General features: G+C 34.4%; 4 protein-coding genes across 4 annotated transcripts; 3 read left to right on the top strand and 1 right to left on the bottom strand.

The window, feature by feature from the left end:
* Window positions 1-1,067: 1,067 nt before the first annotated feature.
* Window positions 1,068-2,603, top strand: LOC130801541 (glycine-rich cell wall structural protein 1.0-like). The gene has a single exon (XM_057665411.1). The coding sequence runs from the start codon at window positions 1,108-1,110 to the stop codon at window positions 2,365-2,367; it is 1,260 nt and encodes a 419-aa protein (XP_057521394.1). The 5' UTR covers window positions 1,068-1,107; the 3' UTR covers window positions 2,368-2,603.
* Window positions 2,604-5,142: 2,539 nt separating this feature from the next.
* On the top strand, window positions 5,143-6,050 carry LOC130800947 (glycine-rich cell wall structural protein 1.0-like). Its single transcript, XM_057664693.1, has 3 exons — window positions 5,143-5,234; window positions 5,328-5,623; window positions 5,656-6,050. Exons 1-3 carry the CDS (start codon window positions 5,143-5,145, stop codon window positions 6,048-6,050), a joined length of 783 nt encoding a protein of 260 aa, XP_057520676.1.
* A 6,874-nt stretch (window positions 6,051-12,924) lies between these two features.
* On the top strand, window positions 12,925-14,078 carry LOC130801542 (glycine-rich cell wall structural protein 1.8). The gene has a single exon (XM_057665412.1). It carries the CDS (start codon window positions 12,941-12,943, stop codon window positions 13,778-13,780), a length of 840 nt encoding a protein of 279 aa, XP_057521395.1. The 5' UTR covers window positions 12,925-12,940; the 3' UTR covers window positions 13,781-14,078.
* Window positions 14,079-16,924: 2,846 nt separating this feature from the next.
* On the bottom strand, window positions 16,925-21,887 carry LOC130801577 (ubiquitin carboxyl-terminal hydrolase 18-like). The gene is made up of 8 exons (XM_057665451.1): window positions 21,036-21,887; window positions 20,811-20,931; window positions 20,422-20,529; window positions 20,057-20,247; window positions 19,638-19,964; window positions 18,628-18,747; window positions 17,891-18,527; window positions 16,925-17,788 (listed from the first exon to the last, which is right to left on the bottom strand). The coding sequence occupies exons 1-8, from the start codon at window positions 21,402-21,404 to the stop codon at window positions 17,493-17,495; spliced, it is 2,169 nt and encodes a 722-aa protein (XP_057521434.1). The 5' UTR covers window positions 21,405-21,887; the 3' UTR covers window positions 16,925-17,492.
* Window positions 21,888-22,854: the final 967 nt, after the last annotated feature.

Raw genomic sequence — 22,854 nt, 5'->3', positions numbered from 1 at the left:
TGAACTTGTTTACATGTTCACGTTTCTTAATAAAATCTATTATTTTGTGAAAAAAACCGTTATTTCCCTCTAAAATGAAGTGTTAAATGTTTGAATACAAATATACCTAAGCGTAAAAATTTTGAATTTTCAGAGTGTGAAGGTATCTTGAATGTTGGCATGTAATTGCTTTGGAACCAAGAGCGGCTTGATTGTTCTTTACACTAATATTTGCAAGAGCTTCTAAACTATCTCACGGCAATACTAGTTTTGATTAAAACATAGTTCATATTTCCTAGCTAGTCTTTTTAAATGAAGTAGAAGCACATATATAAAACTTGAAATTATATATATATATATATATATATATATATATATATATATATATATATATATATATATATATATATATATATATATATATATATATATATATATATATATATATATATATATATATATATATACACACAGGATCAAATAAGAAAGATTTTAAAATGAGAAGGGTGAGAAGAATTTTTGTTTGATTACTATATATACAAAAAATGATACTATGTTATAAATTAAGAACATTTTAAAAATTATTTCATAGTTACCTTTCTGTGTAACATAATTACTTTTACAATTATGAGTTTTTGGTTCAATCGTGACCATAAATTTTTTTTATTTTAGTGAAATCAAGAATGTAGAGTTCTTCTTACCCTTTTCATTTTCAACCCCTTCTCAATGAATCCCTTCCCTCCCCCTCTCTCTCTATATATATATATATATATATATATATATATATATATGCGTGAATTGTATTATTGAACCAATAAAATTTGTTTGTACTATTAAAATGATGCATATCAATTCTAAGCTTTGGGACCCCCAATGAGTAAAAAGAAAACAAGGCACTAAGAATGAAAATGTGAAGCCAGCACAAATTACACTAAAACAACTACATACTCCTACTTAATGAAATAAAATGGTCCAAACAATAGGGACAATTAGTTGCTCTTTTCTCAATGTGTCCTAACCACTACAGGTGCGAGTGACACGCTTTGGGACCCCCAACCAATCCCTATAAATACCCATCTTTCTTGTCATTTGGGTAATCAAATTGTTGTGGGATTCAAAAACATTCCCATGGCTGCCTACAAAATCTCTGGTGTTGTTTTCTTCTTGATACTTGGGTTGGGCCTTTCCTCAGCCGCTAGGTCTCTCCTCACTTATGACCTAGGAGGCTACGGTGGAGATGGATATGCTTCTGGTGGCGGTGGCGGTAGTGGTGGTGGTGGGGCAGGTGCTTATGGTGGGCATGCTGGTGGATATGGTGGTGGGGGTGGTGAAGGAGGTGGTATAGCAACTGGTGGTGGATATGCAGGCGGAGGTGGTGGCGGTAGTGGTGGTGGCGGTGCATACAGTGGTGGAGGACATGCTGGTGCTTATGGGGGTGGTGAAGGTGGTGGTCATGGTGGTGCTGGAACATATGGAGGTGGTTATGCAGGTGGTGGTGGTGGCGGAAGTGGAGGAGGTGGTGCGGGTGCATATGGTGGGGTAGAACATGCAGGTGGCTATGGAGGCGGTGAAGGAGCCGGTGGAGGTCATGCAGGGGGAGGTGGTGCTTATGCTGGTGGAGGCGGTAGTGGGTCTGGAGGTGGTGGTGCTGGTGCATATGGAGGAGTAGAGCACGCCGGCGGCTATGGAGGTGGTGAAGGAGCCGGTGGAGGTCATGCAGGTGGTGGTGGTGCTTATGCTGGTGGAGGCGGTAGTGGTTCTGGTGGCGGTGGTGCTGGTGCATATGGAGGTGGAGGAGAGCATGCCGGAGGCTACGGAGGCGGTGAAGGCGGTGGCCATGGAGGAGCTTATGGTGGAGGTGGTGCTGGAGCATATGGTGGAGGAGGTGGATCTGGCGGAGGCGGTGCTGGTGCATATGGAGGCGCTGGTGGACATGCTGGAGGCTATGGAGGTGGTGAAGGCGGTGGCCATGGAGGAGCTTATGGTGGAGGTGGTGCTGGGGCATATGGTGGAGGTGGTGGATCAGGCGGAGGTGGTGCTGGTGCATATGGAGGTGCTGGAGGACATGCTGGAGGATATGGAGGTGGTGAAGGTGGTGGCCATGGAGGAGCATATGGTGGAGGTGGTGCAGGTGCATACGGCGGTGGAGGTGGAAGTGGTGGCGGCGGTGCAGGTGCTTACGGTGGTGGTGGTGAAGCTTTAGGCGGAGGATATGGTAGCGGAGGAGGAGCTGGTGGTGCTGGTGCAGAAGGGGGACATGCTTATGGAATTGGTGGCGGTGGTGGCTCAGGGGGTGGAGGTGCCTATGCAGGCGGTGCACATGCAGGTGGATACGGTGGTGGTGCTGGAGGTGGTGAAGGAGGTGCCCATGGAGGGTATATTCCTTGAATTCATTTCCTCATACCAAACCTCACAAGCATGGGCATTTGCCCAAGAAGTAATAATGAGAAGTAAAACCTGAAAACTACATATAGTAGTAATGTAATTGATAATCCTAAAAGAAGCAACTATATGTAGTCATGCAATTTACCATTCCATAGTTTAATTTCTTCATAGTATAATGTAATGAATGATTTGGTGTTTCCTTTTGATTCATATAAAGCTGTAATCATGTTACTTTCTTCCTTCTTCACTCCACAAAGGTATATATATATGTAATATGATAATCATGAGCTCTCCCCATGACACCCACTTCATGATTTTTTTATTAATAATGGACTTAAAAAACATGTAAAAGTAAACCCCCTGATCTGATGTTTTCATAAACTTTCAATAGTGCCCAATTGCTTTTACAAATTTACCTGTTTGGCTTTGTTTATAATGAAAATCAATATGCAGTAAAACAAATTAAACATCAGATAACCATCTAAAATATCATGCAGTAGCCAAGCTTCATGAGGGGATGGCAGGGCCGGGGTCGGCCCCGTGGCTCATTCTCGTCGTTAATTCTAGCGGCTTATTTTTTTTTTTCGACTCCTACAGGTTTTTTGTTTATATATTGTTAATATTGTTACAAGAATATAGTATGTTGCTGGTTTGATGGTATATAAAATGTCAGTAAGGTCACTTGCGGGCGCCAGAGCCTATTAGGTCCGCCCCTGGTATAAATGAAACCCGAAACTTAATTATGCTCAATATACATCAAAAGAGACACTAAATAAGTTTGTCCATAGTAACTTTAGTTTATATATTTTCAACCCCTTAGCTTTTATTTTCTGACTTAGCTTGATCCCTTTAAAATAATGTTTTTCATTATAAATTTGTTTATTTTTATAATTTATACTTTCATAACTTCATACATGAACCCAGCAATCAAATTATTGAACAATTATTTAAAAATCTAAAATTCGACGCAAACATATTTAAAGATGATACAATATTGTTATGAATGGATATAGAAAAGCAAGCAATTAATTTTCTAGGATTTTGTCTTGCTCTTAACAAGCCACAAGCTGAACTATATTATAGTTACTGTGAGTTATGTGATAGGTGACTAGAAAACGCCATAATTGCGTGCATGTATTCGAATAAAAGCTGATTTAGAAGAGCTAATTATGTGTGATTTGATTTGAGGTATTTGGAGTATTTTTACACGTTTTAGCAAGTTTTCGGGTATTGTCTTAGTTAAAGTACTGAATACTACTTTTTTAGGTATGATTATGAGTTTGATTTTGATTTAGCATTTTCATTCTCTTAGCCTACTAATCAAAGAAAAAGAAATTAACAAAAAAAAAAAAAAACTACTTCATAGAAGAAGTTTCTCAATTATAACATGTATCACTTTCTTCAAATAAGATCTTAAATTTAATTTTTATTGCTTTCTCTCCTTTCCTAAGTTTAACCTGTGCTTAAAATAAAAGGCCTAATTTATAGAAAAGAATCATTCAAGTGCGAGGATATAATTAATTTAGAAAGTTTAACCTCTCCTGTAGACAAGAATGTGTTACCTAAAAGACACCGATATGTGTGTTTTTTGTGGTGTCTTAGAATTATGGAACTAAGCGATCGATGGAATTAAGCTCGATCCTATATATAATAGGATACATTAAGTGACATGGTACTCTAACATCTGATATTTAGATTGCATTATATGTATGAGAACTGGGTAGAACATGTACTCCCTTGCTCTTAAATGATGTTCCAACAAGGAATGTTCACGGAAATTAATAAAAATACAATCTTTTAGATAATGGAATATTATTTTATTAAATATTAAATTTAATAAAAAAAAGTGGAAACCATAAACAATATAAAAATATTAAAAGGTTAGTGGAAAAAATATTGAGATCGCAACTAATATAAAAATACTTTAAGTTAGTGAAAAATATATGGGGACTATAAGGAATATAAAAATGTTAAAATAAAGTTAGTGGAAGATACGTAGGCCAAAAACATTATTAAAATGATGATAAAAAAAAGTCATTTTTGTCCAAAATTTATAATATAATTTGATTTATTATTTGTGAGAACAACAAATAAAACATCCCAAAATAATAAATAAGAACTTCTTTAAGAAACGAAGAGAGCAATAGAGTATACAACATTTTTTTTATATAAATCATAAACTCAAATTTTTATTTGAGTTGATTGTATAACAATCTAGACTGTCACAAATCGCGTGCCCTTTTAACTCTTTATTTGGATAACGTTATATCGGTGTTGTCTTATTTGTTAGAATGATTTATTTATAGTACAAAATTTAAAATGAGTTATTATCTCTTTTAAATCCCTTCTCTGCCCTTTCCTTATGCTATGCAATTACGTAAATGTCATTCCTATACATTTCTTCCCCTTTTATTTTGCTGCATTCATTTTGGTTGTAATACTAGATTTGTTATATTTTTATTTTTTTAGACAGTAAAAAACTCTAATTTGCTTTTTGAATTTCATCTTTTCATCCGATCCTTTTCCTACCAATGCCATATGCTAGAGGTGATCATGTAGTTGTGAACTTGTGATGCGGATCTTCATGGCTTCTACATTCGGTATCTCCTGAGTCCTGGGTAGTGTGATCATTTGAAACTTAATAATACTTAATTAATCAAAAATACTTATGATACTTAATTGATCATTTGAGTCCTGGGTATCTACGGTGTTTACTCTTAATCCTTATGATAGTTATGAAGAATAATGAAGTACGTCGTATATATACTAATACTATACATGATACAACTTGAAACATTGCGGCTTGTGCTTTGTATAGACTTTTTAGTAGAAGCAATGAGTGATCGTTCGCTTTTGCATATCGAATGCATGTAACGTGTTATTCATTATCCTAATTGGCTAAATCCATGCCTATAAATACCAACTTCTTAGACATTAAAAACCATAATATGCACCGCCACCAGAGCCCTCCTTACTTATGAGCTTGGAGAACATGGTGTTGGTGTAGGAGGATATGCAGGTGGTGGTGGTAGCGGAAGTGGTGGAGGTGGTGGGGCAGTTCATGGTGGAGGTAGTGAGCATGTTGGTGGATATGGTAATGGTGGTGGTGGTAGCGAAAGCGGTGGAGGTGGTGGAGCAGTTCATGGTGGAGGTAGCGAGCATGCTGGTGGATATGGTAGTGGTGGTGGTGAAGGAGGTGGTGCAGCTGGTGGTGGTGCTGGTGGAGGAAGTGGTGGTGGTGCAGCTTATGGAGCCGAAGGTGAGCATGTTGGAGCCTATGGTGCGGCGAAGGTGGAGGCCATGGAGGTGCATCATCAGCTGGTGGGGCTTCTTATGGTAGTGGTGGTGGTAGCGCTTATGTTGCAGGAGGAGAGCACGCTGGAGGATACGGAGGTGGCGAAGGTGGAGGTCACGGAGGTGCTTATGGTGCTGGTGGTCATGTTAGTGGCGGTGGGGGAGGAAGTGGAAGTGGAGGTGGATCGGCTTATAGCGGTGGAGCTTCCGGAGGAGCATATAGTAGTGGCAGTGGAGCAGGTGGTGGATACGGAGGTGATGCTAGTGAAGCAGGCCATACATCTGTAACTAGAGGAGGCGGTGGAGGTGCTTATGCCGGTGCTAGTGGCGCCCATGCAAGTGGATATGGTGCTGGTGAAGGAGTTGGTCATGCAGGAGGATACATGCCTTGAGAAACTAGTTAATTACTTGGTCCGTCCATGCCAGTAATTAATCATACTAAAACCTATGTCTTCTATTCCAGATTGGTCCGTCCATAAAATAAGGTTTGTCTTTGTACGGTGCTTGCAAAATGTTACACCAAGTCACCAATTTGTAATTTTTAATTTGTACTAATTTGTAATTAAGTGCTTGATCTGCAGTATAAATGTTATTTTACTTGGTCAACAATCATTGTACCAATTTATATGCCTTCGTCGTAAATGTACGTAAAATGGTTTTGCATGCATGATCAAGAAAAGAGCTAAGTGCACCTCTACACATCACATACACTAATCACAAAATTTCCGATGAGAATGTTACATGTGTACAATCGTACAACCTAACCCAATAAAAATTTTACATACAACTTTATATAAAGCCTTAAAATACTCATTTTAAGATTTAAAATAACTATTTTAAAACTTAAAATTTCAACTTCAAGTTTTAACCTTCTTTTCCAAATAAAGATTTAACTTTATTTTCTATACTCCAACCGTATAAATTATAACCAACACAGTGTATATTAACTCATTAAATTCTTTTTTCAGTTTTGATTTTTCTCTTCAAACACTAAGTAGACTTGATTCCTTTTTCACCATACTAATAATCATATTGCATACAAATACCGTCTTATTTCTTTTAAAATCATTACCTTTGCCAGTTACAAAACAATTAAAAAATACACAAATTCTTGTGAGAGACGGTCTCTTTGAGAGACCATCTCTAATTGGGCGGCCCATTATATATTTTTAAAAATATTATAAGTAAACACTAAGAATAATGCAAGTAGACATTTAAAATATTGAAAGTAGGCATTATGGATACGTAATTAAGCATTTAGGATAATATAAGTAGGCATTAAGAATACGGTAAGTAGCCATTATTCTTTAGTGGGCTGGACTTTAGATATATCTCTCAAAGAGATGGTCTCTCAAGAGACTAACTGTAAAAATATTAAAATAAAAAAGTTTGAGCATTAACAACGAAAAGAGAACTATCATTGTGTGGTCACTAATTTCACCAAAATGTTGCTAGGGCGTTCCCTGGTCGTTGCCCGTTCAATAATAGGTACACACTAGTATTCCTGGTCTTTGAACCCTTTTTTTTTTTACACTATGTATGGATAAGATTTTGGGAGGGAAAAGAAAGAAAGGGAAAGGAAAAGAAAAAAAGGGAAAGAAAAGAGAGGAATTAGTGATCAAAAATTTGCATTGTTTGGATAAGGAGGAAATTGAGGGGAAGTGAAAAGAAAATAGAGTATACAAATTCTAAATAAATTAAATACTATCAATAATAATACACACTATAGCTAAATATTAATGAAAGCTTAAAAAAAGTTTTAAAATAAATAATTGTCTACTAAACAAGTTGATTTTCCTTCCAAATTTTTTTCCTCTTGGAAGGATTTGATTGTTAACAAAATTAGAAATATTAGTCCCTTCATTTTTTTTAGGGATGCAAACGGGGCGGGGCGGGGCGGGTATTGGCGTTACCATCCCCATCCCCATCCCCGCGGCGGGTATAATTTTTTTCCCCGTCCCCGCCCCGATGGGTTTGTACCTAATACCATCCCCATCCCCATCTGGGTATCCATCCCCGTTTAATACCCATTTTACCCGCCCCACCACCCGTCAAATCCCCGCTTAATACCCATCTGTGTCATATATTTATTTTCAATTATTTGGGCCTTAAAACCCATAATACATATCCAAACTCCAAAGTCTCAAAGAAAAACACATATCCAAAGTCTCTATTCAAACAAACATATATCTGAAGTCCCAAACGAACACATAATCAAAGTTTCAAACAAATATACATGTCTAAAACAAAAGTATTTCAAGTTTCAACATCAATTCAAAATCATCTAAAGTAAATCAATCCAGAATAATTTCATCACTATCAAATTTCATTTCGCATTTTTCTTCCAACTCTCCAACAATTTTAGCAAAATCCTTGTCCTTGAATTCTCCACAATCTGCAAACACAAATGTTTTTATAACCGAAATTTATCAATGCATAAAAATTACACAATATTGATAGGATTAATGCTTACTTTTGAGGGCAGCCCAAATCCAATTTTGAGAACACATTAAAGCTTCAACGGCTTGAGGTAGTAGTCGACTACGATAAGGATCAAGAACTCTACCACTTGTGCTAAAAGCTGATTCGGATGGAACTGTAGAAATAGGAATACTCAAAATATCCTGTGCTACTTGTTGAAAAACGGGATATGTGCTTCCATTTGTTTTCCACCAATTTAAAATATCAAAATTATCTTCAAGTGGTATGTTAGCATATTCCAAATACTTGTCCAAATCAGATTTTTCATAAGTTTGATTTTTGTCTCGCTCTAGAAATTGTACAAACTCTTCCATATCAACATCATCACAAGAACTCCCACCACTTGCTAAATTGGAAGGTAGTTGCCTCTTACTTTGATTATTCTCACTCTTAGACTCATATTCATCAACTAATCTCCTTAATAGATTGCTAATTCTACTAACCTCTCTATCATACTCATATTTATCAAATAACTTTGCAAAATAAAATCGAATAAGAGCCATTTTATACCTAGGATCAAGTATAGTTGCAACTCCCATCAAACCATTCATACTATCCCAATATTTCTTATATTTCTCTAACATTACTTTCGCCATCTTCACAACATAATCATATGGAGATGAAAGCCAAGTAGATAGAGTAATTCTAAGTTTGCAAATTTTAGAAAAGTAAATATTAGCCGTAGGAGTTTTTGAGGCAGAGAAATCAAGGGTAAGTTTAGCAAATACTTCCAATAACTCACATATTTTCCCAACTTTTTCCCAATCTTCAGGAGTTGGTGGGTTGTTGTATAGTTTTTCTCAACCACTTAAAACAGCAAACACTTCCTTATAATTAATAGCAACACAAAGCATTTCATATGTTGAATTCCGACGAATTTTACAATCAAGGGTTAATTTCCTTTTGTAACCGGAGGCTAATTGATTAGCTACACCTTCAAACTTTTGCACTCTCTTATCAGAACCAGTCCATAACACAACACTTTCCCTTATTCGATTAACTCCATCATACACTACAACATTTAATCCATCTTGAACAATTAGATTAAGTATATGTGCACAGCAACGCATATGTAAGAACTCACCATCCAAAAGTAGAGAACCATATGGGAAAGAGTCCTTTATGATGTTCATCATAGCATCATTAGTCGTACAATTATCTACTGTGATAGATGCCAATCTCAAATCCAAGTTCCATGATTGAATGCACTGTTTTAATGAATCGGCAAGAACCTCGACATTATGTGGGGCAGGGACATAAAGAAACCTAGTCAAAAAAAATAATTGCATCAGAAGTAAATAGGTAAGTAAAGTATGTTAGCACAAGTACAATTATTAGTTGATAGTAATACTTTATGATTCGACTTTGCAACTTCCACGCATTATCAATGAAATGTGAAGTGACTGTCATATAGCCTTTCCTTTGATTACTTGCAGTCCACATGTCCGTAGTTAATGAAATTCGACTTTTGACTTTCCTCAACAAAGCTAGAATATTGTCCTTCTCATCCTCATATCTCTTCATTATATCCTTCCTAGTAGTGGTACGACACGGTACTTTAAAACCAGGTTGTAAAGTCTTAGAGTACTTATTGAAGCCATAGTGTTCAACCATGCTAATGGGGTACTCATGCAATATAATCATCTCGGCCAAGTTCTTTCTTCCCTCTTCTTGACGGAATTCATAAGGAGCCAAAGTCAAAGAATCACTATTATCATTCACATTATGTTGTGTACCGAATAATCTTGTTTTCCGAAGATCTTGACATATTCGCTTTCGACAACTTTGAATGTGGTCCTTCAAATGAGAAGTTCCCGCCTTTGCACAGGCGGAAAGTAGCTTATTACAATGATTGCACTTAGCCTTCACTACCCCACCAACTCTCTTTCTCTTGAAATCATTCCAAACCGCCGAAGTGTGCTTACTTGTTATAGGTAACACGTTAGGATCGGAAACAACATGTGCTGGACTTTCATACTCATCGACGCTAATAGGAGTACAACTTGCAGTAGTTGATGGGTTTGAAGCCATATTTATCTAACAAGTAAGAATGATTAATGAGTATGAAAAGCCATATTTGTCATTACCAAGAATATAAGCATTATGAGATATGAAACTTATATGATTCAGATTGACTAATTGAAGAGGAGCTTGTCTTCTTATATGTAATGGTATGAGTTATACATCGCAGGAAAGGGAAAATTAATAATACTATGCAAAATAAGATGAGTCAAATGTGATAAACATGTTGAGTTTTAACGTGTTGTGAATGTTGAGTAATTTGTTGTTTTTCTTTTTTTCTAAATTTGTGTTTTTCAAAATTATGAATGGGGACTTAAACTAAACCCTCACAATTTTAAGGAGTCCATCTCCATCTTTTGATTGGATTTGAAATTTTCACATATTCATCAGAATACATTTTTCAATGTAAAAAAAATACCATTCGAAAAATTTAAGGCATTTCAAAAAGTTGGAATAGTCATCTAAATTATAAGAACCTCCAAATTTATACAGATTGAATATTCAGTGTTATTGAATAGCCATCTGTATAACAATATTCTTTCCATCAATGAACACCATTTAGTTCCAAAGCCCCTCCCTCGGCAAAAGGAAAGGGAAAAAAACATACATACGACAAACCCAAGGTAACTCCAGCTCATTCGTTTCATGCCATTCAAGAAAAAATATGAAAATCATCTGGCATGGTAAACAAATACAGACACCAACAAGCAAATACAAACACCGACAAGCACACTTTATTCAAGAATTTCTTTTTTTATTTCTTCATTTCACATTGATGGTTTCAAGATGATTGAAGAAGATGATGATTGGAGAAAATCAGAAACTTACCTATTGATAGTTTCAAGATTGAAGAAGATGACGATTGACTGGAGAAAAGACAGAGACGATTGAAGAAGATGACGATATGCAGCAAGATTGAAGAAGATGGGAGTGTTTCAAGAAGAAGAAGAAGATGGGAGTGCAGCAGTGAAGTGACGGCAGCAGACCAACAGTGAAGCAAATGAAGCAGTGAATGAGTGAAGCAAATGAGAAATGACGGCCAGCATTCAAGGTTTTGAAAGAAATAATTTAGGGTTTTTGATTTTTGAAGCAGTGAAGCAGTGAAAATAATTTTTAAAAGTTTTCAAAGGCCCAACCCAAAGTTTTTGAAAAAATTTGAAAATAATTCAAGGTTTAAAAAATTCAGAAATTTGAAAAATAATTTAGGGTTATTCCAATTCTCAAAATTTGTACATTTCGTGAGACGGGGCGGGGCGGGGATGGGGCGGGTATCACCTAAAACCCATCCCCATCCCCATCCCCGCGGTGGGTATGAATTTTATACCCGTACCCGCCCCATGACCCATCAAATCGGTACCCATCCCCGCCCCGCCTGCATTCCTATTTTTTTTCTTTCAAATCTCTTCTCTAAAATTATTATCCAAATAAAGGAACTCATTTTTCTCCAAATTCCTTCTTTCTCTTTTCCTCCAATTCTCTCCATCCAAACATAGTATTAGTTTAGTGAGCTGATTAAGTAGGATTGAAATCCAATAAATAAGTTTAGATAAGGTGATATAAGGGTGAAAAGAGAGAACAATTATTTTTGATAAGTATATATGGTTACGTAGTTTGTTTTATTTAAGATAATGGTGAATTAAAATGAGGTCTACCCAACAGGAAACCAGGAACATGATAAACTTAACTAATCAAACTTACTTGAATTTTTCTCATTGGGGTATGAGGTGGAGAAAACTAATTATATTCTTATTTATTTACAAAATATAAATTGATCAATTATTATGATTAAAGTACATTAAAGTTCAAATGTGGAAAACAGTAGAGATACACTACTGTGTCAGTCTTACTCCTTAGTCGTCATAAGGGAAATAATAATAATAATAATAATAATAATAATAATAATAATAGTAGTAGTAGTAGGTACTTTTCCATTTCATTTATTTTGCTTTATATTAGAGTATAAATGTGTTATGTGAGAGTTTTTGTTTTTTTAATTAATACTTGCTCTCTCGTGTTTCTTAAAGCTGTTTTTAATATGTTATTTTCAATTAGTCTATGGGTTGTTTTCTTAAATAATTGTTTTATATATATCATAAATTTTGAATATAGTTAATCTTATTTTATGATACTGTATTCTATTAATTTTATTTTAAAAAATATTGATAGTTGTTACATATTTTTTCACTGATTTTATATTTTAATATTCTTTAATTTTATATAATTCTTACTTTATTTCTATTAAATTTATTGTTTGATAAAATAATACTACCTCCTATTCATCTATAATGGGACATTTCCTTTTCGGACACTATTCATCATCACTCTTAAATTGCATTTTATTATTAATCTATAAATTAAAACATAGTCATGTGGGATCTTATTTGATTCGTTTTAATGTAAAGATTGTTAATACCAACTTTTTATAATTTTTAATTATACATAACTCGATATATTAAGAATCGAATAAGTACATTGAATATAATGCATAAAGTAAATATCTCATTTTAGATAAATACGAGCTAGTATATTTTTATTTTTCTTAATTTTCATAAATGTTACTCGTGAAAATAACATTAAGCGAGACAAAACATCATACAACTTGAAAAATTGCGGCATATGGTTTGTACAGACTTTTAGTGGAAGCAATAAGTAATTTTTCACTTTTGCCAAATTGGATGCATGTAACGCGCTATTTTAAATCCTAATCGACTAATCCAATGCCTATAAATACCATGTTATTCCTAAACATTCAAAACCATAACTAACATTATTTCTCAATATGGCTTATCATAAAATCTCTACTCTTGTTTTTTTCTTGGTGTTGGGCATAGGCATATGCACCGCCACCAGAGCCCTCCTCACTTATGAACTTGGAGGACATGTTGGTGTCGGTGTTGGTGTAGGTGGATATGCAGGAGGCGGTGGTAGTGGAAGTGGTGGAGGTGGTGGTGTTGCTGGTGGTGGAGCAGCATATGGTGGTGGTGCAGGTGGAGGAAGTGGTGGTGGTGCAGCTTACGGAGCCGGAGGTGAGCATGCTGGTGCTTACGGTGGCGGTGAAGGTGGAGGCCATGGAAGTGGATCGGCAGCTGGTGGGGCTGCATATGGAGGTGGTGCGGGTGGAGGAAGTGGTGGTGGTGCAGCATATGGAGCCGGTGGTGAACATTCAGGTGCTTATGGTGGTGGTGAAGGTGGTGGCCATGGAGGCGGAGCAGCTAGCGGTGGTGCAGCCTATGGTGGTGGTGGCGGTGGTGGTAGTGGTGGTGGTGGAGCTTACGGTGCAGGAGGAGAGCACGCTGGAGGATACGGAGGTGGCGAAGGTGGAGGTCACGGAGGTGCTTATGGTGCTGGTGGTCATGTTAGTGGCGGTGGGGGAGGAAGTGGAAGTGGAGGTGGATCGGCTTATAGCGGTGGAGCTGGCGGAGGTGCGTATGGTAGTGGCGGCGGAGCAGGTGGTGGATATGGAGGTGGTGCTAGTGAAGGAGGCCATACATCTGTATCTGGAGGAGGAGGTGGATCTGGTGGTGGAGGTGCTTATGCCGGTGGTAGTGGCGCCCATGCTGGTGGATATGGTGCTGGTGGCGGTGAAGGAGGTGGTCATGCAGGAGGATACATGCCTTGAAAACAAGTTACTTTAAGTGCATGCATGCATGCAATCAATTAACCATGCATATTGGAAACCTAGCTATGTCTTCTTTAATTATTCAATACTGTTTTTCTTAGTATTTGCTTTCCTTAACAATAAGGCTTGTGATAATAGTTGTACTTTGCATGAACTGTAACTAATAATATATGTCTATATGTTTGGTGCTTACAATGTGTGGTGCACCAATTTGTATTTGTATTTGTATTTGTATTTGTATTTGTAATTTGGAATTTGGATCAATTAAGTGTTTCTTCAATTAAAATGTTATCTTGCTTTGTCAACAATCACTGTACAAATTATATGCTTTTGAAGTATAAATACACACGTACAATGCTTTTGCATGGGTGATCATCCCATAAGCCATCATTACCATTTTTAAAATACACTCAAAACAATACAATAATTAAGTGTACCTCTACTCATCAATCATCATATACACTAATATCTTTTTTTTATAATTTTTGTTGCTATTTTTTTTACTTTTCTTTCTTGAAACTAACTAGCTAATATTAACAGATTTTTTAAATATCCTCCCCCATATATTTTTTGGAATTATTTGTTGATTAATTACTCATGTTGATTAAATTATAAACTAATTGATAATCCACATAAAATAATAAAAATAAAAAGTTACCATTTATGCAATTCAATATAATAAAGTACTAATTAAACTAAATTGATAAATGAAACAAAATAGATTTTAAATTATATGACTACCATTAGTCATCGGTATGATTATAATTAAATTTACTTCAGCTAAAGCTTAATTACTTAGACTATCAAATTACTTCACTGTTACTCACCTAATTGCTAAAAACCAAATATATATATATATATATATATATATATATATATATATATATATATATATATATATATATATATATATATATATATATATATATATATATATATACTCATAATTACTTCACTGAAATTTTGGTGTAATTTTGATAGGAAATCTCTTGACAAGTTTAATAATCATTATGCTTATTTTATTTCAATTTATTTTTATAAAATTCATTCCAATGTATAACTATTTAAAGAAATGATAATGCTAAATAGTAAATAAAAAAAATTTAAAGATAACTTTTTATTACCAAAGTAATAACATAGTACATTTTATAAAAATTTACATCACTAATTATTTTTGTTACTACCATTTAATATTAATAACCAAAGGCACCGAAAGTAGGCTTTCTCCCTCTCTTATTCTATGTAATGCTATAATAATCATATTACAAAAAGTAGTTTAAATTTATTCAAATTATATTCATAAATCACAAATTTTTGTGACTAATTGGGCGACTCATTATATATTTTTTAAAATATTATAAGTAGACATTAAGAATGATGTAAGTAGAAAATTAAGATATTGAAAGTAGGCATTAAGGATACGGTATGTAAACATTAAAGATAGTATAAGTAAACATTAAAAATATAGTAAGTAGGCATTACTCTCTAATGGGTTGGACTTGAGATATGTCTCTCAAAGAGAACCTCTCTCAAGAGACTAGCTGTTCATAAATTCCTTCTAGAAAATAATACATTATATCTTAATAGAGCAATTTAAAAACATATACTACCTTTTTTCATAATACTCTCACCATTTTGGCTTGGTACAAATATTAAGAAAATGATTGGTCGATAGCAGAATACTATTATTGTCCTTAATTAACGATAAAATTGTAAGAGTAGATGATGTTTGAAGTAGTTATGAATCACGGGTAAATAGTATAATTTGTAAGTTATTTTATGACATAGTAATATAGTAAGTATTGTGAAACAAATAAAAAAGAAAAATATAGCAAATATAATACTCTCTCCGTTTTCATATATTCCTCAAATAACTTTTACGAATCTTAGTGTTAAACTTTGATTATGATTTTTTAGCGATTTATATAAAAAAACATATTCATATAAAATTTTGATAGAGTAGTCATGATATATATTAAATATTAACTTTTTTAAATTCAAAATTAAAATTATTTAACTTTCAAATTCATATGCAGAAAAAGAAAAAATGAAAATAAAATGAGTAGTATGATGAACTGAGAATGTAACTAATAAAAAAGAAAAGGATAATCAATAAAGTAGTAGGTGGACTGATAATATCAGTCAAAGTTGGAGACACTTCATTAAAGTAGACCAAAATACCAATTACTAATGAAAAGAGAACTGGAGAAAGGCAACATAAACAGTAGGGACTTGGATCGTCGGAGCTTCTCTTTTCCATGTGCCTCAACCACTCCTTGTTCTTACTTCCTACTCCTAGTGCAACTAACGCGCTTCAAAAATCCAATTTGGGAAAATTACAAATAAATAATCAAAATTATATGATTATATTTTTTAACATGAATCATGAATAATTTACAATTTAAACTTACTCTAAAATTTATAATATTCTAAATAAGAAAAACAAATTTGAACTGAGGGGATGAAATGATAATAAAAAATTTCATATGAATTAAGAAAAAAAACTACTTGACATGGTTTATGATAGTTCATTCAAATGTTACATTCGTTTGAGAATTTTTGTTGTTTTTAGAGTTAGTCGCTTCATTATGCACTAGCTAGATGACATAACTTATTGATTGATTTTGAAGATGATGAACAACCCATACATAGATAAGAAAAGATAACACATTAATTGCTACTAAAATCAATTGGTAATTAGTAAGCATTGGAAATACATACACCTCAACCTTAACTAGAGTGTTGTATCTCCTTTTTCGATATAAAATAACTTACATATAGGTTTATCACTTTAACACTTATACTGTTAAAATAATTAGTAATAATCACTTAATAAATTCTAATATGTTGAGTGTATATAAAAAAAATTATGATTAGATAGATTAACAAATCATTTAAAGTGAATAAAGATTGATTATGCAAATACAATCATCAGAATTAGGTTTTTTGATTGGGGAATGATGTGGAATGAACTAATATTACCATTTGGTTAATAATTCTTTGTCAAAAAGGTTCTTTTAAATATGTAATAAAATTTTGTGGAAAATCAACCCTTCTTGGGTGTACTTTGAAATTTAAGCCCGTCATTGCTCTTATGTTTGTTCATATCAAAATTTTCCTTTCACCTTGCTACTAAAACTGACATGTTAAGAAAAAAATTTTCCTTTTTAGTAGCAAACTCAAAAAGACAGAAATTGCTCACATGAATACATTATACACCAACCGTTGCAGTGTTGATATTGTGGAGCACCCCTTAAGCCTTATCCTTCGAACCAAACCGAGTTTTTGCCAAGCTAGCTAAATAAGAATAACACACCTTAAGTATGAACAATTATGTGAGCATTGGCCATGGGATGATTCAGTACTTAGAATAAATACATGTTCTCAAATGTAAACGTAGCATGCTTAAGCCATGGGATGCTCAACATTTCAAGGTTATTCGCTTATTGCAGACCTTTCACCTTTCTAATGGCATGAACTTCGACACGTAATGCATATCCAACATTCTTCCGCCTATAAGAAGATGAATGCCATCCTTTCAAAATATAAGTATGCTGCAAGATCCACTTCAACATGCCCAGGAAAGAGGGCCATATACAGAAAGTTACTATATAACCAATCTTAGAGTATGCAGAATGTTAGCATATCAGCCTATGCTAAGAGGCAATTTACCACAACTAATCATGCACACCAAAACCCATCGCCTACTGTTCTAAACTGTCAACGGCTGCTGGACGTGCTTTGGACTGATTTTAACCCGCTTCTTGGGAGACGGTTTACTGTTGTAAAGTGAAGCTTGTTTTCTTCTTTTCTTGCTAGACGAACTTGAACTCTGCGTATGAATAGCAGACATAAGGCAATGACGCCTACCAACACCATATGCAGACTTCGAAAGATATTTGATAGCTTCCTTCCTTTTGTGATCCTGTTTACTGTTCTTGACTGACTTAGCTGACGACGACTTGGGTTTTATTTTCAGATGATCGACTGGAATATCATACGCTGTTTCTGAAAGTTTAATTAAAGGTATGTACAGTTAGTTAATCACAAACGGGAATAGGAAACAAGGTTAAGGCTACTCATCAATTCAAAACTTCAAAAAACATTTACCTGCAGGCTCCTCATCAGAGTATATATCCGGACTTATAGATCTTACAGGAGTTGAAGGTGTGATTGTGCCTACATCATTTTTGTGCTCAACATCAAAATTGTTCGGTACTTGTGAAGGAGTGCACATTCCGACCCTAGTTTGCTCAGTATCACCAACTGTCATAGAGCAACCATTATCTTCCATCGATGGATATTCAAGCTCAGCTTTATCTTCCTTCACCGTATTATCGGTAGACACACTCGAAAACGAAGCAGGGATTTGATTAGTTACTGAAAATTCCCAAGTACCATCATCAGCTTTGGTTACATCAGAGTTTTCAATTAGCTTGGTTGCAGCCCCAATACAAGTATCCCCACCTTGTTTTAGACCACTTTCAGTGGCGGGTGCAGTAGAAGGGTCACAGAGAGCATTGAAATTTATGTGTGGCTCAAAACCACAGAGACGTGTCTCAATAGGGTATGAAGTAGATGGAAGGTCCGTGTACAGAACAGACGTTGGAGAAGTGCTCAGAATCTTCTCACGAGAAATTTCTTTCCACTGCTCAATCATACTACTGAACCATGGTGTCCCTTTCATAGCATACAAAAGAATGTAGGCGTCTTCACGTAAAGCTTGTTCTCCATCAACCCTAGAGACCTTAAGAGCACATATTCAACATCAATGACAGATCAGCTGTATAAATGAACCACGGGCAAAGAAATCTTGAAAACAAATTATATGGTATATCCAAGAATACCTTTGAGTCATCAAACCGATACCATTCGTCAGGAGATGAACGGATATAACTGAAGTAGTGCCCTGAATTGGATGAATATCCAACATGTACAACTACTGCAAATAATTCATACTTATATTCCTGCAGAGAAGTAAAGAATATAGTCAATACAAACAGATACGGTCGTACACAAACCTTCAATTTCTGGGGGGTGGGCTTGTGGGGGAGGAGGGATAGTGACAGACATATCAACTTCAATGAGGATCAACTGTTCTAGGAACAATACAAAACCTCAAGAAACGTGAAAAACAGTTCTTTCCTTGTCTTCCCTCGATTCACTAACCAGAAGGCAGAACCTCAAGACCTTGTATCTTAAATTCTTGATATATCTATAAATGCACAAGCAAAATTCAATCAAACAACCCTAGGAAGCAAAGTACCCTGACATCTAGCATCAAGCACTTGTATGGAAAATCAAATTTTAGTCGTTAAATTTGGTCACAAAGATGATAGAAAACAACATTTGAAACAAAAACTATACTCGCCAGAATTGTCATGTAAACTCCTTCAAATAACCACCGTATTAGTCACAATTATTCTTAAAAAACCATTTAAAATTGATAACTTAAAGGTAAGAGGTAGAGGCCAGACCTTACAAGAGACAAAAGAACAGGCAGAGGTGAAAGTTGAGCATTGATAGGCCAACAAGTTAGCATCAAACAAATCAGCCAACAAGTAACTCAATCACAAATGATTTATCAATCAATTCAAAAGTCAACATCAAAAACAATTATTTCTAAATTCTCATAAAAGGTCAAAGTACCAACTCAGTATTGCAAATTTTAAAGTGCACATACAAACACTTCATCCTATATTATTTCAGCATTTCTCCCAAAAGTGTGAGCTTTTTCAAAGCGATGGTGCAAAAAGAAAAAATTTAAGAACATATAAATCTATCAAGCAGAAGTCAATGTTGAAAGAAAAGATGATCAAACAATCAATTTTAACCTTAAGCAAAAGATATAACATACATTTCCATCATTAGATCCCTTGGTGTAGGGGGCCAAGTCTAGCTCCAATGGATAATCAACCATCTTGTCAATTTTCTCAACATATGCACCATCACTCTTAAACCTTTTCAAATGAAGGGCAGCAACAGACGGAGCCTGATCCAATAGCAGCTGCTTCTCAGCCTGAACTTGCTCCTTACAACTGGCACATGTATAAGTTTCAAGACATTCCACTTTCGTGAAGGATTCTAACGCACTTTCAAGACTATCTACATCCTCAATCTCCAAACTCAAGTCAATTAGAGGTTCTAAAGTATCAGAATTATGACCACATTTACAGCAATGAACCTGAATTTTAAAAAAATAATAATTTTACTGTTACTCATACACAAAGTTAGAAGACTATCAGAAACATTCAAAGGGCAAAGACTCGTAGCTACCTGGCTTACAAGACGACCACCAAAAATCTGCTTCACCAATGTATGATCAGAAAATGATGAATTATCAGAGGTTGAGGCATCAATTGCAACTGCCTCATACTTCAACCAATTACTGTCAAGCTTATCCAATAAACATTGTAAAAATTCATGGGCATCTTCTTGCTCGTATCTCTGAAAAGAAGATGAAATATCTAGAAAATTGGTGTCAAAGATGTATCAATTGGATGAAAGTTTTTCATAATAAGGATATAATGGATTAATGTAAAACTGATTCTTAGTCAACAAATCCATATTTTTCCAAAGATCTTCCGACATGAATCAAACATTAATCTTAAGTTTAAACTAATCACCACTGTAAAGGATACTGCTCAGGTTATCCACAAGGTAGGATGGTGAAATTACTCGCCCTGAATTCAGAATCGCATGCTCGATCTGGTCACGTACCGCACAAAGCACACAAAATTCACCAACACCTACAGCATATGCAAACAATTCATAACAGAAAGAACAAACATCACTGCCAAAACATTACTAAGAACACCAAACAAACTTCTCTTTCTAATCAATCCCACTATTTTTTTGTTATTCCCATTCACTTTTTCACCGATATACACAAATATTTGCCAAAATTTAACAAACAACTGATAAATTAACACAAAATTCCAATGTCCCACGCAACACGAATACGTTTTTTCATATAGATTTGGTAGAATTGGTGAGTAAGACACTGAAAAGAGTATAAAACTAAGCTTACCATGACTTGAAGCCTCATGTTTGAGTGACATGACTCCTTGGACTAAAACAACAGTATGTGTAAAACACTGCATAACAGCATTCAAAAAGCATGTATTCCCAAGGTTATATAGACCTGCCCCCTGCCAAAACAAAACCAACAAGATATGGCAATATACAAAATTAATTATCCATTAATCTTGTCTTAAACATAATCAACTTTACTAAAGTTCAAGAAAAATCATACCACCGAACATTTTTCAAGTTCACTGGAATAATCTCTTTTCCATGAATGCTTCCGAAAGTGATCCACTGTAATGTTTGTAATACCGTCATCTTTCATGTCGATTAAAGATAATTTACTCGCTGCTTTGGTAAATTGGGTATCCTCCAATTTTTGTGAACCGTCAATTTTTTCAGAATCTTGGAAATCCAGATTTTCATCAGGGAGATCAAAACAAGAATTTCCCATATCTGTGGTTTGGGAAACATCAAAAATATTCCCTTGATCTTGAGATAGTTCAACTAGAGTTTTATCATACACAGAATCTCCACAACACCCAATTAGGTTCTTTTCAGAATTGGGTAAATCTGAAGAAGGGCTTTCAGATTCCATCGAAAATACAGATGTGTTTACTTCAATTTCACTCAACTAAATGAAATCAGAACTGGAATTTTTCGATTTCAACCGCCAATGGATTTTCTTAAATCCATGTAACTTAACTCGACCAACGAAATAATTCTACAATTGGATGGAAATCAACAGGAGAATCTTTGATTATAAGTTTCCGATGGTGGGTTTTCTTGATTGATTGAATTTATTGAAATTGAATAAAATTAGGGTTTCGAGTTGTACTTTTTCAGAAAGAGATAGAGAATAATAGAGGGGCTTTGTAAACTAGATCTATAAAGAAACGGAGGGAAAGATGAAATTTACTAATTTAGGGATTGAAAGTTGATATTTGTCCGAAAATTTTGGAGGGAAAACTGCGCAGAAAGAAGTAAGGGTTTAGGTTATTTTAAGAATTTGAAATAGGAGGGAAATTCGGGGGTTTAGATTAATTGGATAGCCGCCATTAAAGGTCGAAATCAGCAATCCAAGTTGAGTTGAAAATTGTGGCAATAGTACAAGAAAGTTGAGATTTAAAGGGAAAAGAAAATTAATTTTGATGAGAAAACGAAAGCGAGATAATTTTCAGTTTTTCACCATATCAAAAACTCATTCTTCCTTATTAAATACTATATTCTTTTTATTTGGAATATTCTACTTTAAGGGGAGAAAAATTTAATTTATGTTTTTGAAATTTAATATATATTTTTTATTATGTACTCCCCCTGTTCTCTAATGTTCTTTCTATTTGGAATATTTCATTTTAAGAATAGAAAAATTTTAATAATGTTTTTGACACATATTTAGAAGTTAAAATATATATATGTGAGATCTCGTTAGTCTTAATGTATACCTTTTTTATTATGTATTTTTTATAAATTTTTATTATGTGTATTTAGAGATGTTGAACTTTAAAATTTGCAATGAAAACTTTGCAAAAAGTAAATGAGAAAAACAAAAAGAAATAGAGGGAATATTTTTTATAATTTATTTATTATGTGTATTTAGAGATATTGAGATTTAAATTTATATTGAAAATTATGTAAAAAGTAAATGAGAAGAACAACAGGAAAAAGAGAGTATTTGAATTTATATATATATTTTTTTTTTGGTTTTTGGGTTTTGATTAGTCAAAAAAACCAAAAATGTTTGTACATATTTTTAAATTAGTTTTTGCTTTTTGCTTTTTGATTAGTCAATAAAATGTTTATCAAATGTCTTTTTAACTAGCTAAAAAACTGACTTTAAAACCTAAATGAAAGTGCTAGCTTTGTTAGTTTTTTCAATGATTTTTGCTTTTTGATTCATTTTTTATTCAAATAAACGATCGACATTTCATGCTTAATTTTACCCAACGTTTTTTCGAATCAGGTAACCTATACAATCAACTTAGAAGTCAGCATAAATAATCAACACTTTTAATTGGTCAAACAAATCAGCTTTAACCATCAATTAT

This window comes from Amaranthus tricolor, chromosome 15, assembly GCF_026212465.1.
Source record: "Amaranthus tricolor cultivar Red isolate AtriRed21 chromosome 15, ASM2621246v1, whole genome shotgun sequence".
NCBI lineage: Eukaryota > Viridiplantae > Streptophyta > Magnoliopsida > Caryophyllales > Amaranthaceae > Amaranthus > Amaranthus tricolor.
The sequence above is the reverse complement of the archived record's forward strand: the minus strand, read 5'-3'. Positions and strand labels throughout refer to the sequence as shown.

Coding starts and splice junctions, on each gene's coding strand:
- LOC130801541 (XM_057665411.1), top strand. CDS start 1,108: ATGGCTGCCTACAAAATCTCTGGTGTTGTTTTCTTCTTGATACTTGGG.
- LOC130800947 (XM_057664693.1), top strand. CDS start 5,143: ATGATACAACTTGAAACATTGCGGCTTGTGCTTTGTATAGACTTTTTA. Junction 5,235..5,327: donor CTTTTGCATATCGAATGCAT/GTAACGTGTTAT, acceptor CACCGCCACCAG/AGCCCTCCTTACTTATGAGC. Junction 5,624..5,655: donor TGCAGCTTATGGAGCCGAAG/GTGAGCATGTTG, acceptor GGTGCGGCGAAG/GTGGAGGCCATGGAGGTGCA.
- LOC130801542 (XM_057665412.1), top strand. CDS start 12,941: ATGGCTTATCATAAAATCTCTACTCTTGTTTTTTTCTTGGTGTTGGGC.
- LOC130801577 (XM_057665451.1), bottom strand. CDS start 21,404: ATGGAATCTGAAAGCCCTTCTTCAGATTTACCCAATTCTGAAAAGAAC. Junction 20,248..20,421: donor CCTTGTGGATAACCTGAGCA/GTATCCTTTACA, acceptor CCAATTTTCTAG/ATATTTCATCTTCTTTTCAG. Junction 17,789..17,890: donor CTCTGATGAGGAGCCTGCAG/GTAAATGTTTTT, acceptor TTAAACTTTCAG/AAACAGCGTATGATATTCCA.